Source organism: Thunnus albacares, chromosome 5 (genome assembly GCF_914725855.1).
Source record: "Thunnus albacares chromosome 5, fThuAlb1.1, whole genome shotgun sequence".
Lineage (NCBI taxonomy): Eukaryota > Metazoa > Chordata > Actinopteri > Scombriformes > Scombridae > Thunnus > Thunnus albacares.
Window position 1 is genome coordinate 1499341 of NC_058110.1, and position 16616 is coordinate 1515956.

General features: G+C 39.9%; 1 protein-coding gene across 4 annotated transcripts in view; it reads right to left on the minus strand.

Annotated features, from left to right (window-relative positions):
• LOC122983041 (voltage-gated potassium channel subunit beta-2-like) overlaps window positions 1–13599 on the minus strand; it is a 54301-nt gene extending 40702 nt beyond the window's left edge. Inside the window, exons 1-4 of one of the 4 annotated variants that reach the window (XM_044352743.1) lie at window positions 13438–13599; window positions 5018–5069; window positions 4324–4664; window positions 2454–2497 (exon numbers count right to left, since the gene is read on the minus strand). In XM_044352743.1, the coding sequence (XP_044208678.1) occupies window positions 2454–2497; window positions 4324–4664; window positions 5018–5053 (421 nt within the window). In that variant the 5' untranslated portion in view covers window positions 5054–5069; window positions 13438–13599. Of the gene's footprint in view, window positions 1–2453; window positions 2498–4323; window positions 4665–5013; window positions 5159–13437 lie in introns of those variants that run through there. The other 3 variants (XM_044352744.1, XM_044352742.1, XM_044352741.1) reach the window with 3 other exon arrangements.
• Between the last annotated feature and the right edge of the window lie 3017 nt (window positions 13600–16616).

Below are 16616 nucleotides of genomic sequence, written 5' to 3' on the forward strand. Positions count from 1 at the left end.
GGGGTGGGGAGGGGACAGCACAAGGGAGTTTCTTCCTGGACCCCTTTAAGGAGAAGAAGTCCGGGAAGCTTGTGACCAACCACTGCACAGGAGCTGGAGAACCACATCAAAGGACAACTTTGCAACAGCATCAAGAACATCCGCCTCTGCTCACCAAACAGAAAGATTCCCAGAACATCAGCCAGTTTAGAGGCATCACCCTACTTAATGTGGAAGGAAGATTTTCTTCACGATGGTGGCAAGAACCACAACTAGCTACTTCCTGTCTAATAACTATATTGACACCAGCTGTCAGACGGCAGGGGTATAAAGGTTCCATTGCTGAGTCGAACACTGCACCATGATCTGGGAACATGTCCAGACAGCCAAACGTGAGAAATCAAATCTCCACATAGTTTGGCTGGATCTGGCAAATGCCTACGGATCTGTCCTGCACCAGCTCATCACCTTCACCTGCAACTTCTTCCACATACCAACCTGCATCCAAAATTAGGTATCTACCTACTTCATCAACTTCTATGTCTGCTACACAACTCAGGAAACCACGATTGGTTGGCAGCAGCTCAAAAAAGGCATAGCAATGGATTATTTGATCTCACCTACCCTGTTCATGGCAACCCTCAAAATTATCTTGATCAATGGAAGACAGATGGTCCAAGGAGTGATATGCCCATCAGGACAGCGTCTACTGGCACTAAGAAGCTACATGGACGATGTCACCTCACTCCTGCAGACAACTGCTTGCACGATCAGGCTCTTGAAAAGACTGGAAGACCTCCTCATTTGGGTGATTTTTATCACTCCCCACATTTCACCATCGCTCATCCATCACTTGATTTTGACAAAACAAAAAAAACCTAAGCCACAGTGAGGGGCTGTTACCGAGATATGTAATTGACACGTCGTCATACGGTGGCTCCATGTGGTAAATCAAACATCTGTGGCTTAAGATGTATTTATTTACCACCGTGTACCAATACAGCCTTTGCGATACACACACTTACACCAATAACTTGCATGAAAACAAACAAAAAAAGGCTTAAAGATTAGCCTCTAAACGGCGGTCAAAAAACTGTGTGCTTCTCCTGGTAAGCAGCACACCTGAGGAGTAGTTGCCTCTTCTTCTACATATGCATTTCCATATGCTGCTGTCCAATACGCCACATACTGTGGCAACCAGGGAATGACCTTAACACACACATAGATACAAATGGCTCTAACAGATATAAACAAAATGTATTCATATTGTGAGGCGCGTGTGTATATTTTTAAGCTAGTAGTGCCGTGTCACTGACACACCAGCACAGCTGAGTGAAAGCTGAGATATGCTCTCAACTGAAGAGAAAATGGCAAATTTTGCTTTGTATGAGTGTTCGGGTTTTTCAGTGTGTGTGTGTGTGTCTCAGAGTTCAATCCACTCGGTAAAGGGTCCGTTTTGTTTTCCCCACAACCCCTAATCAGTTCAGTTCAATCCAGTTTCACAAACACAAAAGAAAGACAACTCAAAGCTCTGGGTTTTCACCGCAGATCCCCCACAAAACAAACCAAACGATAGACACTAGCAAAGCAACACAGTTCATTAAATAAAGCCAGCAGAAACGTCAGATCGGTCGGACCACCGTGTTAGACTATATATCTTCAAACGTTACAGTTACAACTGAAAATGACAACAGAATAAAACAAGTTTGCCAAGTTCACATATTCAATTCAAATCAACCAACAGTCGTCTACCCAGAAGTGTTGTTGTTAGCGTGACGTCACAGTCTGTAGTTCTAATGAATGGCGGAGTGATATTTTTAGTGATGAGGCTTTTTTCATTTAAGCATGGCTAGGTGTGCTGTCACGCTGATTTGAACACGTTCTAAATATCTAGTTGACCAATCAGATTGCTTGGTCGGAACTACCTGTTGTGTAATTTAGGCTTATGACAGTGGTGATGTAACGTGTTGAGTTTTATAATTTATCTTGTTTTTGTGGCAAAATACATGATGACAGAGCATCCCATCATAGCGCATTTCATTTATTAAGGTTAATCTCCTATGTTTCTGATACATTCTGTCATATATTGAACAAATGCAATAAAAATTCAAACATATATATATATATATTGCTTATTGATCTGTAGCTGGAGGTTTGGTGTGTGTTGAGTTTGAGCAGAACTGAATTAGGTTATTATTTATGTGTCGTGATATTTCCTGATAACTTAATTATGTTATCCATCCCGATAGAGAGGAGATAGATATGAATTGCCAAAACTGTTGTGAACCAGGTGATTTATTGTTAGGTTTATTGTTTGTAAGATACTTACAATCTCAAGTGCTCATAATCTGCCAGAATAGTTGAAGATAATAAAATCCATTGATTCTGCTCTTATAAATCTGTTGCAGCATGCTCAACAATGTTGACGTGCAGATGGTCTCATTGTCATAGTAGATATGCATGCATGCACTCACCTAATCCAAGACAGGAAACTCTCAGCCCTGATTTGCCCAGATTTCTGTTGATGAAAAAAATCACAGTCCAGTGAGAACAGCTAATTATAAATCCAATCAAATCAAGTTTATTTATGAAGCACATTTAGAAAAAATGTGCCACCAAAGTGCTGTACAATAAAATGAAAAATAAAATAACATAGTGACAGCAAAGAAGCAGTAGAGAAAACATAACAACACTATCCCATAATCATACACAAAAAATAATTAAAGGAACAGCTGGAAAACACAGAAGAATAAAAAATGAAACATAAAACCTGAAGGACACTCGACGGGCGTGAGAAAACATGTGGGTCTTAAGTTTAGCCTTGAAAGTGTCTACAGATGGAGAGGACTGATTTGAAATTGGTAAACTGTTCCAAAGCTGTGGGCGGCTGTGAATGCGCGACCGGCCTTAACCCTCAGCCTTGACTGAGGGACAGCCAGGAGCAGCTGGTCTGAGGATCTGAGAGATCTGGGGTTGGAAAGGGGGCAGAGGAGCTCAGAGATGTACTGGGGCACCAGACCACATAAAGCTTTGAAAACAGATAGTATAACCTTGAACTCAGTCCTATAACTCGACTGGTAGCCTATGCAGGGACACCAGTACAGGTGTGATGCTGTCTCACCTCCTGGTACCAGTTAGTAGTCTAGCAGCAGCATTCTGCACCAGCTGCGAGCGAGACGAGGATGACTGGCTAACACCCAAATCAAGAACAGTGGTCCAGCCCAGAGGAAATGAAGGCATTTGTGACAATCTTAAGGTTATTAAATGAGAGGAATGGTGTCAGTTTGGTGATGTCTCTTAGCTGGAAAAAGCAACCTTTCACAACAGTGTTAACATGTTTGTTAAATCTACATGTTCATGCCCAAACTATATATCATATTATTAGTTATTAGCTATTATCATAATATCATTAATAAAGTGCAGTGGGAGTGCAATCATGTTTAAATTAAATACATCTACCTGCTGAGTCTATACTGTATAAACTAAACCTTATTCACACCAAACATTTTGACTCATCATAGTTGGAACAACACGTTTCAACTTCAACTTTCAACTTTATTATTATCCTGAAGGAGATTTGGTTTGCAGGCAGGAATAACACGCAGGTCACAGGAATCGATGTCAGTGAGCAGCAATAATTAAGAGTCAAGAATAGAAAAAGCAATAAAGACAAAAATATAATCAAAGAATTAGCATATTTAAAATAAAGACAGAAACATCCAAAGTGATAACACTAATACTCGTAATACGCTACCAAGAGTTTCCTAGGCAGCGGCACAGAGGTTGATACACGTATCGGAACAACATTACACAGAGGCTCCCAAACACTATTGATTTACAAATGAATGGATATTTGGTGTTATTTTTGGCATTAAAAATATTTTTTTTTGGCCTGGCGGGGTTCTCCTTTTTATAATTATAGGAGAAACACAAATTCAGTAAACGTTGAGTACAGTTAGACCCAGCAGTCTCCATCAGGTTGGGCGAGTTCACAGTTGTGTAAACAACGGGGGTGTTTTGAATTTACCCCGTTTTCACAGGTAATTTGTTAGTCTGTCCGTCCCGCTGCAGGAAATAATGGATTAATCCTGGAAAGATATCGATGTAGCACTTTTCTCCTTATGAAAGTAACACAGCGATTATTTGACCAATGAGAATTTGGAGCAACAAGAGCATATCTACCAACTAATGGACCAGGAGACTACAGCCCTCGTGTTTTGTTGAGATGTTTGTGCTTGAGTGAACTCTGCTGCTGGGAATGAATTCAGTTTTTTAAATTAAATTGTAAGTGGCTGGTTGAAGACTTTCTCTACCATATGTGCACCATATCTGGCCTCATCTTACCTGTAAGTCATACCAGTGGCATAAGACATGCTCTCCCTGAGTGAAACATGGTTCATCCTAAGGAAATCCTCCAGGTTTTTGTGCTGAGCAGCTGCGCGAACCTCCCTCAGACGCTGGAACTCTGCTAACTGGCTGCTGCGCTGCTGTCTTTCTTCCTGCTCCAGTGCCTGCTCTGACAAGAAGCAGCTCAGGCCACTGCGGACACTCTCATTCATAGACGACAGGGACATTATCTTGCCTCCAGATCCACTACATCCACTGCTGACACTACTGCTTCGACATATCCCGATGTTTTCTCGACTCCCAGGTGGCACCCCTCCTCCACCCCCAGGCTTGGGCATCTAGAAGTTGAGGATGAAACAAAATCTGGTGTCAAAACCAAACAGGAGTGTGATAAAGCCATGTCTACAAATAGCCCCACACAGACTATCAGAGGAACAGGTGGTGTCAATCAGCAGGATAATCCTAACACTCATCTCTTCCTACTGCCCTGTGTATCATGGCTTGTAACGTAATCACAGCTGTTTTTCATGGTCTCTGCTGTCTGCATTATGAATTACAAACACTGAATCATTTATGGGTGAGTGAAGTATTGGATGTGTTGGACTGATGTGCTTTGCAGAGGAAAAGATAAACGTGCACACATGCACATGAAAATGCTTTTTGAAACCGTGCAGTATCCTTACTCACATACTGGGTGCCTTGGTAGACATCTGTGGAATTGTGGCATGCGGGAAGATAATTCACTGTGGAGAGACATAGCAGTGTTGGCTGAAGGAACAACTGAAAGACAAGATGATCTTTTGAGAACTGACAGTCTCACAGCTGATCTTCTCTGCTAAAATGAAGCGTTCACACAGACCACTGAAGTCCTGCTTGTTTTGGCTGATTGCCATCAGCTGTTTCTAATATGCTTCATAATGATTAGCTTATTCACAGTATAGTGAGTAACATCTGGTCATATTCATGCAGGTGTACACAAGGTTAGCGCCATGACAAATTAAAAAGTGCAGGCAATATGTGTTTAGAATACAAATTAAACCTACAATATTAGCGCACAGCTACTTAACAGAATCAACACAGGTCATTATCCAACACCGTACAGTATTACACACAGGTAACTGCAACTTCATCACAAACACTGCTGCTCCAATCACAATCACAATCTGAAGGAAGAAAGTCCTGATCACATTCACACAGTACAGCCAGTACAACCATAGTCTGATCTGCTGCCACTGGAGCAGTTGGGGTTAAGGGCCTTGCTCAAGGGCCCCTCAGTGGGGGTCACGAGGGAGGGGCAAGTGCTGCTTCATCAGTTTCCTGCCGGTCCGAGGGATTGAACTGGTGACCCTCCACTCACAAGATCGCTTCTCTAATCTTTAGGCCACTATTGCCCCCACAGTACAACATCCCTAAAATACAACGTGTTCAAACGTATCTTATCCATACATAGCCCATCACGGCATCAAGACTACTGAAAAAACTATACAAGACTGATCTGTTAAATGTACTCAAAGACACACAGACACTGAAGCTGATATTAATGCACTGAACTTACCCTTAGAAGAGCTGAATTTGACACGTCTAGGAACTGAATCTCCTCATAACTGTCTCCTTCCACTAATTTCGGTACTTTCGAGTTAGATCCTTCTCAAGGCCAGATGCACCAACTGGGCCCTTTGGGTGTGAAGCGTGGCTCGTCTGTGGTCCGTGAAAACATTCCTCAACGTTGGAAAGGAGTTTTCTCATGTGGCAGTAGAGGCACCGAATGTCAAAGCGAGTTTCAGAGCTTTCATCACACTTGGCATGACCTCCAAACTGTTGTGCTTAAAAAGCAGTTTTGAAAGTGTCCACTTTTCCCTCTGTTGCCTGGTCCATCGCAGCGTGAATGAACTGTTTTGCCACAACAAACTCAGATTCCACAACAGTCAGTGCCATGCTCCAGATCAAGAGTGCCATTCCCACCAAAGTCTTAGCCTTGCTAGCTTCCTCAGCCTGGCTGCTGGTAGCAGTAGCACCATCATCAGTGACAGAAGTCTCCTGTAAACCACATCCCACAGATTTTTCCTCCCTGCAACCAAACCACTTCCTAATATCCATCAAGACTGACAGGCCAACAAAAATATTCAGACTTCACCTTCAGCCAGATTCAAAGCTCAGAGAAATAGTAAGTGATATGACCGAGCATCATCGTCATGTCATCAAAATAGCAGTGCATTGCCACAACATTTTTTATTTATTTTAATTACACAGTAATTTGTCTGGATATTTGTTTAGCTTTGTCCTTATGATCTACAAACTCTTGCTTGAAACTTAAAATTGTTTGTTTATGCAGGATATATTCATGTATTTTGTCATGTCAGTGTTGGTAAAGACCTAATGGTAACGACTGATAAGACGACCGCCAGTCCATTTCAAGTGGTGGTCTAGTCCTGCCCTCTGCTCACTGCACACTGGTTGTTGTCTTGGGGCTTATTAGCTCCGGGTGTTCAGTGGTTATCTCACCCGGCTCAGAACCATCTTTTGCAGGTTCAAACCCCACCATGCCAGTCAGGATTTTTATGGTCATTTGAAATTTACCTTGTTTTTGTGGCAAAATACATGATGACAGAGCATCTGAAAGGTGCAAAAACTTTCACTATAAATGTAGAGCTGTGGTATTGAATGAAACAGCTGCATATTGATAAATATCCCTAGGATCATTCTCAAACAGGATTTACATCTAGAGGTTTATCTAAATTTAAGAAATCTGCCTGATGTACAAATTCTTTCTCCTCTCAAATGAGACATTAAACGCATGTGTTTATGGAGGACACATTAACGATACTGTATAGTCATACTTCTGTTTGGCTCACATTGCTCATGCACTATAGTACTGCTTGAAGTTAAAATTGACCATCTAAAACAGTTAAGATCATCCTTTATCATTCTCTCATAATGCTTAATGCTGGATATTAGTGGACTTGGAGAGCAATTGTATCTTTTACTGTATTTTTTTTTTAAATTAATTCAGCTAAATGTGTATTTTTTCACTTTTTTTTTCCCAGAAAGGACATTTCATTCATTGGCTCATGGTGACACCAAACCCTTTGTGCAGGCAAAGGTGCTCCCCCAGAGGGCAGGACTGGACCACAAATAGGAAGTCACTGCCATTCAACATACAGTATTTACTAAGAATTATCTCAGTGTGAGGAGGTTGCGTCTTCATGTGGTTCGCACAGTCTGTTGAGCTCAAGAAGTTGTGGTCAGTGTTTGTTTTACAGGATGATACTTTACAAGTATACGTTACAAGGCTGTGCAACAGGATCACCTTATTTGCATTTCATTTGTCAGTTTTTAAGTATTAAATCTTGTTACTGGGTGAATTTTTTGCATCTATATTCACTTATTCATATCTATATTGTTATTAAAATGCATACATTTCATGTGCATTATTATCAAATTTATTGAAAAAAACTTACATTGAAATTGTTTCACTTTTTTTCCCCACATTTCAATTTTTATACATGCAGCAATACTTTATTTACCATGCTTGCATATAGGAATTGCTTGAAAAGTTAAATTTCCACTGAGAGTAATTCTATGGTTATCATGTTTTTTCATTTATGTCTTTTTTGATAGTAAAATAAGTCAAATCTATGTTTGGGTATATTGCTTTTGAAGTGTTTCCCTTTTGAGGTTTCTTTGTCTTTGTGGATATCTGATGCCTCTCAAACAAATGACTGGTGGATCAATTGCATGTTGGAACAGGTTTGCAGAACAGATGCTGGTTGATTTTTTAAATATGCATTATTTATATTTCATGTCATCCACATTTTTAATATTTAGAGTTAGGGTTTGTTTGTTTAGCTACATATAAACATTATTTTTCTCCTACTATAGAGGTATTTTGCTTAGAATAATATAACATTGTTTAATATTTAAAATTACTTTCCCTTGTGTGGTTTCATGTCACCATCTCGTGCTCTATATGTTAGTTTCAGGGCATTAAAAGAGATTCTTTGCCTGACGTTCTTCCGTTGAGTTGTCCACCCTTCATCTTTCCTCCTCATCTTAGATGCTAAATAACATCTGTCCCTTGTTTAAAATCCACAGTTTCACAAATGACCCGTGACTCATCATTTGCCTGCCATCCTTTTTGAGAAACATAGAATTTCCTTTCCAGTTCACATCACTCTGTGGGTCTTGTTCAAATGGTTTCAAGAATTTCTGTTTTTGCTGATGTATATCTATCTGCATTCACTCATGCCTTTACCTTCCCTGCAGCTTCAGTTAGGAAAACAGCAACATCCTGACTGATAGCTTGTGGCTGGTTGTCCACTGACATTCAGAAGTTTAGTTTTGATCTGGTGATTGAATAGCAACTCAGATTAGTTGATACGCTCCCCTGGATATGTCCTAACACCACTGGATTAGCTGTGGAGGATCCCAAACCAGCCTTCCCTAATGACGCTTCGTGCTGACACTGCACTGGCGCCAGACCAAAAGCATCAACTCCAGCCAGGACTTGGTCGGACGTCAGCTGCTACAGAGGCAAATCCAGCAAGAAATCAAATAAGAGAGCACCACCACCTGAAATCTCGTTGCTTAACAGGTATGATCCTCTGACTAATACTAACAATGTTGAACACAAGGAAGCCAATCACATCACTAACATTAAGGCTAACCAAAATGTAAGAATAGCCCAAAAACCACTGCTAGGCTGAGTGCCAGAAGAAAGGCTGCACCTGAGCCAGACACCAGTCTGATTCAGGACTCTATAACCAAGCATGTAAAAATGGCAAGGACTGAAAATCTAACCGTGGATAACACATCTGTCAGGGAGCTAACAGAGATGTTTCACTGGGTCTTTAAACATTCTGCAAAGGAAAACTGGCTCTGAGATCCTGAAAAAAGACTTTTCCCTGCTACTGGAAAAACTGAGCAACTGTAAATTGCAACATTTATACATTTCTGGACCAGTAGCAAGTTTTGGGAAAGGAATTGAATCTTTTAGCAGACTCCTTGGCCTGAATACATGGCTGACATCAGCATGCCTCACCCATGGAATAAAGTGTACTGACAATTTCAATATTCTTTGGAACTGTAAAGACCACTTTAAACCTGATGGGGTTCATCCAAACATCACTGGATCCAGATTCCCTGGTGCCAATCTACCTCATGCCCTTTCTCCTCTCCTGTCACAGAATCCAAACAGCTCAAATTAGCTCTTTTGAATGTCAGATCATTGGCTAACTAATCCTTCTTGGTTAATGACCTGATAGCTGAAAAGAATTTGCATTATATGTTTTTGACTGAGACCTTGCTAAACAGCACTACTGATGTGGCAACACTGATAGAGGCTTATCCTCCAAACTATCATTTCTATCATTCTGTCAGACAAAACAGGAAGAGAGGAGGGATTGCAGCCTCTAGTCCGTGTGTGATGACATTGACTTGGGTGAATTTGCAACATTTGAATAACTGTTATTGTTCAGTGTGTATTCTATTTTATGTGTCCGTGGGCTTTTTTTTTTATAAGGGCCTGAGCATGAAAGTGCGAGGAACCTATTGTTTTTGTAAAGATTATTATTATTATCATTCCCCCACACCATTGCATTTCTGAGGGGTTTGGGATGCTCGAAAACTTACAAAAATTGGCACGTCAGAACTGGCGAAAATTGCAAAATTCTGTAGTGACAGTAGTGACAGGCGAGGCCAACGGGCTCCATAGCGCCCCCAAATGCAGGGCCGTGTTGGAACAAAGTTGCTTTGATGTTCATGAAATTTAGTGGGATCATTGCTCTCATCGTGGTCATAATACATATTTTTTGAAATTTTTTCACCAGACAGGAAGTCAGCCATTTTGGATTTCATGCATCAATATACTAGTATACTAGTAAATGGATTTCATTTTGCAATTGGACTTGGGTGTGGCATGTTGGCTCTATAGGACCCCCCAATTTCTTTTAGCATCTTTGAGGTGGTAGGGGTGCTCGAAAACTCACAAAACTTTGAGCATGCATCAGAAGTGGCGTGACTTGATATCTGATATGATCTTGGGCTTGGGTGTGGCAAAATGGCTCAAGGGCAACCCCTAGAAAATTTCAAACTTTTAAATTTGATGTATATTTATGAAAATTGGTAATGAGATGTAACATCTCCAGACTTTAAAAAAGCCTCTTGGAGCCATACCATAAGTCCAACAGGAAGTCAGCCATTTCTTTTGCAATGTGAAGCCTTTGACTGGCATTGTGCTTTAATGAACTCCTCCTAGAGATTTAACTCGAGCCACTTCAAATTTGGTAGGTAGCATCTAAAAGCCTTTGTGATGCTAAATTGTGAAGTTTTTCAATTTTAATGGAATGCCCTTGGCGTAGGGTGTGCTGGTCAATTTTGCCCAAAACATGTTTGGGGCATTAAACAGGAAGTTGTTGTAACTCCACTTTACATTGTCCAATCTGTCCCATATTTCTCATGCTTAATAAGAGTCCCAGCCTGAACACATCTACATGTTACCTACTAACAACAGGAAGTCAGTCTTATGTGACAAACATCCGATTTTACATGAAATTTATATGGTGTGGTCTACACATGATATACAGCATGTTGTATATCATCAAGTATAATTAGTAGGTATGGAAACAGGAATGTCTACATGTCCAATATTCATGAAAATGTATATACATTACATACAATTTTACGTTAGAGGAATTCAGCTAAATTGGTTGCATAACAATTAATGTATGAATTAACTGTCAATTAATATTCCTTAACTGATGATCTATTAATTGTGAACTAATCACTTAAAGTCATAGTGACTTCATGTTCATTTGTTAATGGTGAGAAACAGAAATTCATGATACATTCTGCCTTAATTCATGCATTAAATCATCACGAGTCATGCATTAGTTAATATTAAATATTAATATTATAAAGTGTTACCAAAAAACATCATGTTCAGGGTGCCAGTGTTTACATTCAGAGTGAGCATCACTACAAGACGAGTCACGAGGATGTTTACATAACACCATTTTCCTTGAAGCATGTTTCGAATTCACATACAACAGAGTATGGTTGTCATTCACAATGTACTGATTTACAAAAGACTTTCTCATTTAATTATGTTCGCCAAGGTGGGCTTTTTAGCAATTTCAACTTCCTCCTATTTTGAATATTAGTCAGTGAGAACAAGCAGGTCTCCTGGTGGGAACGGCCCACATATCTTGAGAGTGAGTGTCTGCCATTGCTTAGTTGGGAGTTCTGTTCTGGCAGTGAGGAAACCAACATGATTCTCTAACCAACCATAATTTAAGTCAGATCAAAATGTTCAATAAATTAATTTCTTCATACAGGCTGCTTTCATACACGTAGCCCTTGAAAGAACATCAAACGTAGCCCTATAGATACACAGTCACAGAGTTTGCTGTGTGGGTTTATTTCATAAGTAGAGTCAACATTGTTCCACCTGCAGGTCAAAACGATGTACATATTTAGGCGAAACCACACAAGTGTTGGAGAAATGCAGCTGGGGGCGGGTACAGATGAGAACAAGCTGCTACAGAAAAAAAGGTGTAATATCCATTGTATGGAACATATGTGTCATTCAACACAATACAAAATAAAAAACAAGCTACACTGAAATATAATGGAAAAACAGCAGAGAAGCAGAGCACTGATTGGGGAATGTGTGAGGTGAGTGTGTGGGAGGAAGAGATGGCAGGTGAGCTTAATGTTGGATGGGAGTCAGTTTAGCAGTAACTGATGTATGTATGACCTACAGTTTGTCAGAAAATAAGTGTTAAAGCTCCTCAACAACCAAGCTTTGTTCTATTGTTTAGTTTACCAGCAGCTGAGTGCTTGGATGTGGTTAATCCTTACGTCAGCTTCAACTTCTCTTTGTATCTGTACAGCAGTATCTCCTCTCTCCTCTGCTTCCTGACCACAGTCTGGAAGCTGGAAGTTTGTTTTAGCAAAAGAATACCTAAAAGTGTTCTTAATTACTGAATATGGTAAATAATGTATTACTCTATCCATAATTTCCTGTTTGATTATAATTTTTTAGTGCAAATAATAAGAGCTCCATTATGAAGGCAGAGAAGGTACTGTATATTTAATAAGATACTGTTATTCAGGTATATGTAATCTAACTGTGATATTGATTTTAGGTGATTATGCAGCCCTACAGTGAATCAGAACTGTCCAGTTGACAGGCATGACATGACTAAAATAATGAACGTACTCCTCTGCTTCTTGGTTAATTCTGCACCATCATACTTTTGTTCTCAGCCTTTGCTTTGTCTTCACTATTACCTAATATCTTTGATGTATTAACATCAGCATCTGCCATTGTGCAATACTATTTTCGAATGGTAGTGAGCTCAGTTTTGACAGTTTGATAAGCTACATCACACTTACTCCAGTCAACGGTCTGTATGTATCCCTGCAAGGTGCCTGCAGGTTTTCTAGTTCTTATGGCGCTGCCTTTCAAGCCTGCTGGTAGACGAGTCCTTCAGTGATAGTAACATGCTGGTGGGTTAACTGTGAGCTGTGACACAGAGTCGGCTGCATTCTGTGTCCTTGGTTTTAAAACAGTGAGGCTGCAGCTTTGTTGTCCACTTTTCAATCCTGAGTGATGGGTTTGGAGTTTGGTGTGTATTACTGCCTCAAGAGGCCTGTGGCCTGTGACTAGGGCTCTGCAACTAATGATTATTTTCATTATTGCAAAGATGCTCTGCAATAAATGCTCTTGTATAAATGCTCTACCGTATAATAACTTTTCTATAAAATCTAACCTTTATTATGTCCTCACACTGCTCTCTACACAGTGCTATACCAAGAAATCCCAGCCATTTAATAATTTAAGCACCTCTTTCCACATCCTGATGACGATGATGGAACATATCCTCTGGCTAGTTTCACTGACGCTGAACAGAAGGACAGCAGTGTCTCAAGTAAAAGAGGAATAAGAGAAAGACATTGGACAAACAGATGTTGAACTATTTTGGGCCACAACAATTTTCCCCTTCGCACTAAGGGATGTTTGTCCCATAGTCCTCCAGACATGGGCTGCATATCCATGCAACATCTATCCCGTTATCCATCAATCCATCCCAAAAACTATTAGCTACTCACCCGAGCGGTTGGGGTTCGGCCAATGTATGGGTTCTGGACCACACTGCTCATGATGGAGGTTGGTGACGGCCAGATACAGCACTATGTAGCAGAACTGCTCCTGGATTGCTTTAAATGTAGTGGATGGAGGAGTTAATATGGCTTCCACTCCCTCCTACTCGGTCACACGGCACAAAGAGCCCTATCAGCGACGTAGTCTGCACTGCAGAGGCCAAAAGATAATCTCAGAAGTAAATTATTTATCTTGCACTACAACTGGCATCAGCACTAAAAGCTTGTGATTGTCTGCAACAGCAGCAAGCATGCTAAAAGCCTGTCAGCTGCCTTCTTCCAACAAACTCTCTGTGTATCTATCAATTAGATAACAGACTTGGCCTGCGGTACCACTAGCAGGTATAGATTTGGGTATGCCCAGTAGAGACTTGTTCCCACCATTATAACTCCTCACTGGGTTAACTGGAAAGGTATATGCAGAGCTGCCAGGTTTGTGTGTTTTGTTCAAAAATAGAGTTCAACCCCTCTGTCTGTACTACACATTGTCAGCTAGCTGCGGCACTTTAGACACAAATAAAAATGATTTCATCACTGGATATAACTAACATCAGTCAGTTCATACATCGTTTATATATGGCTCATTTCTCCCAATCAGAATATTTTTTAAATGGTGTGAGATAAGGGGCGTATATATAATCTGGATTAAGTGTATAATGGAATCTTCTTGAGGAAATACTAAATCATTAATAGTACAAACTCACAGCGTTAATGTGAGAATGACAAACAACAGGCAAACACTGATATTGTAAGATAAGTAATATTGTGTATTTGATAGGTCTGTGTCCGTAAAGGCTGCAGTGTCCCAAAATCCCATCCAACATCCCAAGTCTTAGATGTTCAAATACATCAAACCAGCAGACATTTCACGTCTGTTTCTCTTCAAGCAAGTAACTAAACAACAATAATGTAGCCATCAAATAAAATGAAAAGAGTGAGTGATATTGTAATTATGAGGTGTGCTGCCTTACAATAAAAAGAATCCCAATAGTGGAATTTGTCTGTGTATATGTATGTGTAATAGTTCATTGTTTTGATCACATTGACGCTCACTTTATCAGAACGACAGGAAATTTGGCCTCTTGTATCTATAAGTTATGGTGGTTCCTAAGGACAAAGCACATAGAAGAAAAACTAGTTCCAAGTCAAGAAATGCTAAGAATACCAAAACACATGCAAAACTGCAGTTATGTAACTAATGTCAATATGGACCAATCCAGACACATTTTTGCTATAATTCTATCAAATATTCATAATCAGTTTTGAACATACGTAACTCATCCTGTACATCTGGAATGTTTTGTCCATTTGTCCACAAATGGATGTTAGAGAGTCTATTTTTATTTGACAGTACTTTTACCAAACCTTTAACCATTTTCTAACCTTCACAATGACAGAAAGTCACGAAAACTGCAGCTTGCACACACAGATTTTTAAAAAATTGAAATGAGTTAGAACTACACTGAACTATGGGTCCATTTAAGAAAGTTTCAAGTCAAATACCAATATTATCTATGATTAAATGGTTTCTTACATACTTGAATTATCATGGTAACACTTGCACAATAAAATATATTGAATCATAAATATCATTTCTATAATAAGAAAGGGAACATAGCTAATTTAAATACTAATCAATATTAGACTGCGACCATCTATATTTATTCAAGTTGTCTACAGGACACATTAAAGCTAGAATAACTTATTCCCATCAAAAATCATTTAAACCTGGATTCTTGACTTTTTTTCACTCATGTAATTGAACAGTTTTGATCAACCGTTATCTATAATTCATGCTTCACATGTGTTTATTGCCTGATGTGTTGTAATTTATGAATAATTGTATGTTCTTACTAAAGGATTAATAACTATATTTGCATGTATGTTTAGATTTACCTGCAGGTGAAGCAACAACAGACACAACATCCACTGCTGCTCTACAGCCTGCAGACACCATCAACTGGACCAGATCCTGAAGTATGTGAGTCCATCAAGGCAGCAGCTACAGATCCCGTCTGATATGATGAGGATGGAGTTAGTCAGCAGAGGCCATATCAGCTAAAATAAGACTCAACATTTACAAAATGACAGGATGGGAGAAGTTCTCATCACCACCACTTTACAGAAGTGAATGGAGAGAAAATCAAGAGAAGCTTGGTGGAATATTCCAAAAAAACAAAAAAAAGTCTTTACTGCTTCTGCTGCAAACTGTTCTCACAAAAAAACTACAAAATAATCAGTAATGGACTTAATGACTGGAAAAACTGCAGTGAAATACTCAGAACTTATGAGAAGAGTCCAGAACATTTTAGGCACATGACATCATGGAAGGTGTCATCTGTGGATTGTAATCTATGAATGACCAAGTCTCAGTGTCTTGGATGTTACTCACAGGTAGTTGGTAATATTTAATCATTTATTCATTCTTTGATACGTGATTTGTTTGTTTGAGGATTCATTTTAATTTATAAAAATTAAAATATTTATTTTTGCCACCATTGTGGTGTCTGATGTTTGTTGTCCATGTTTTTACCGTAGAATGAGCGAGTGGTGACGAGGCAGTACTGGTGGGTCATTTGGTTGGGGGGGGGGCACCAAATCCTTATCTCACCTAGGGCACCAAAATGGCCCTGATCATAATCATAACTAAACTTAACAAATTGCAATTGCATATGGTTTGTCCAAGTGGTGTTGCCGTACCTAGCTGGCCAAGATGGCAGACCCGCTCATGCATGTGTGACTCAGATCTGGCAGAGACACGGTGGTCAGTCTCTGTCCTCTGACCCCCCTGCATCACACTGCATAGCCACAAGACCATGCCTCCTACCACTGGCAGGCTTTACCCTCCTCCCACATTCTTTTTAAGTTGTGAATCACTGTTTCCCTTCAAATGCTCCTATATTGCAGTGTTTGTGTTCATGTCAACACCAACAGCTGTGAGCGCAGTGCCAAAACTTTGGGTCCATCCTTCAGGTCCTGTGGGCTGCCACTGCTTTGAGCTGAGCCCTGCATATTTCTGCTCCTCAAAAATCTGTAATTTTAATCAAAGTTACGGTCTGTTTCATTGGTTGCCTGTCAATGTCATACCCCTCTACCAAATGCCCTCTATATGCATACAAGATAGTACA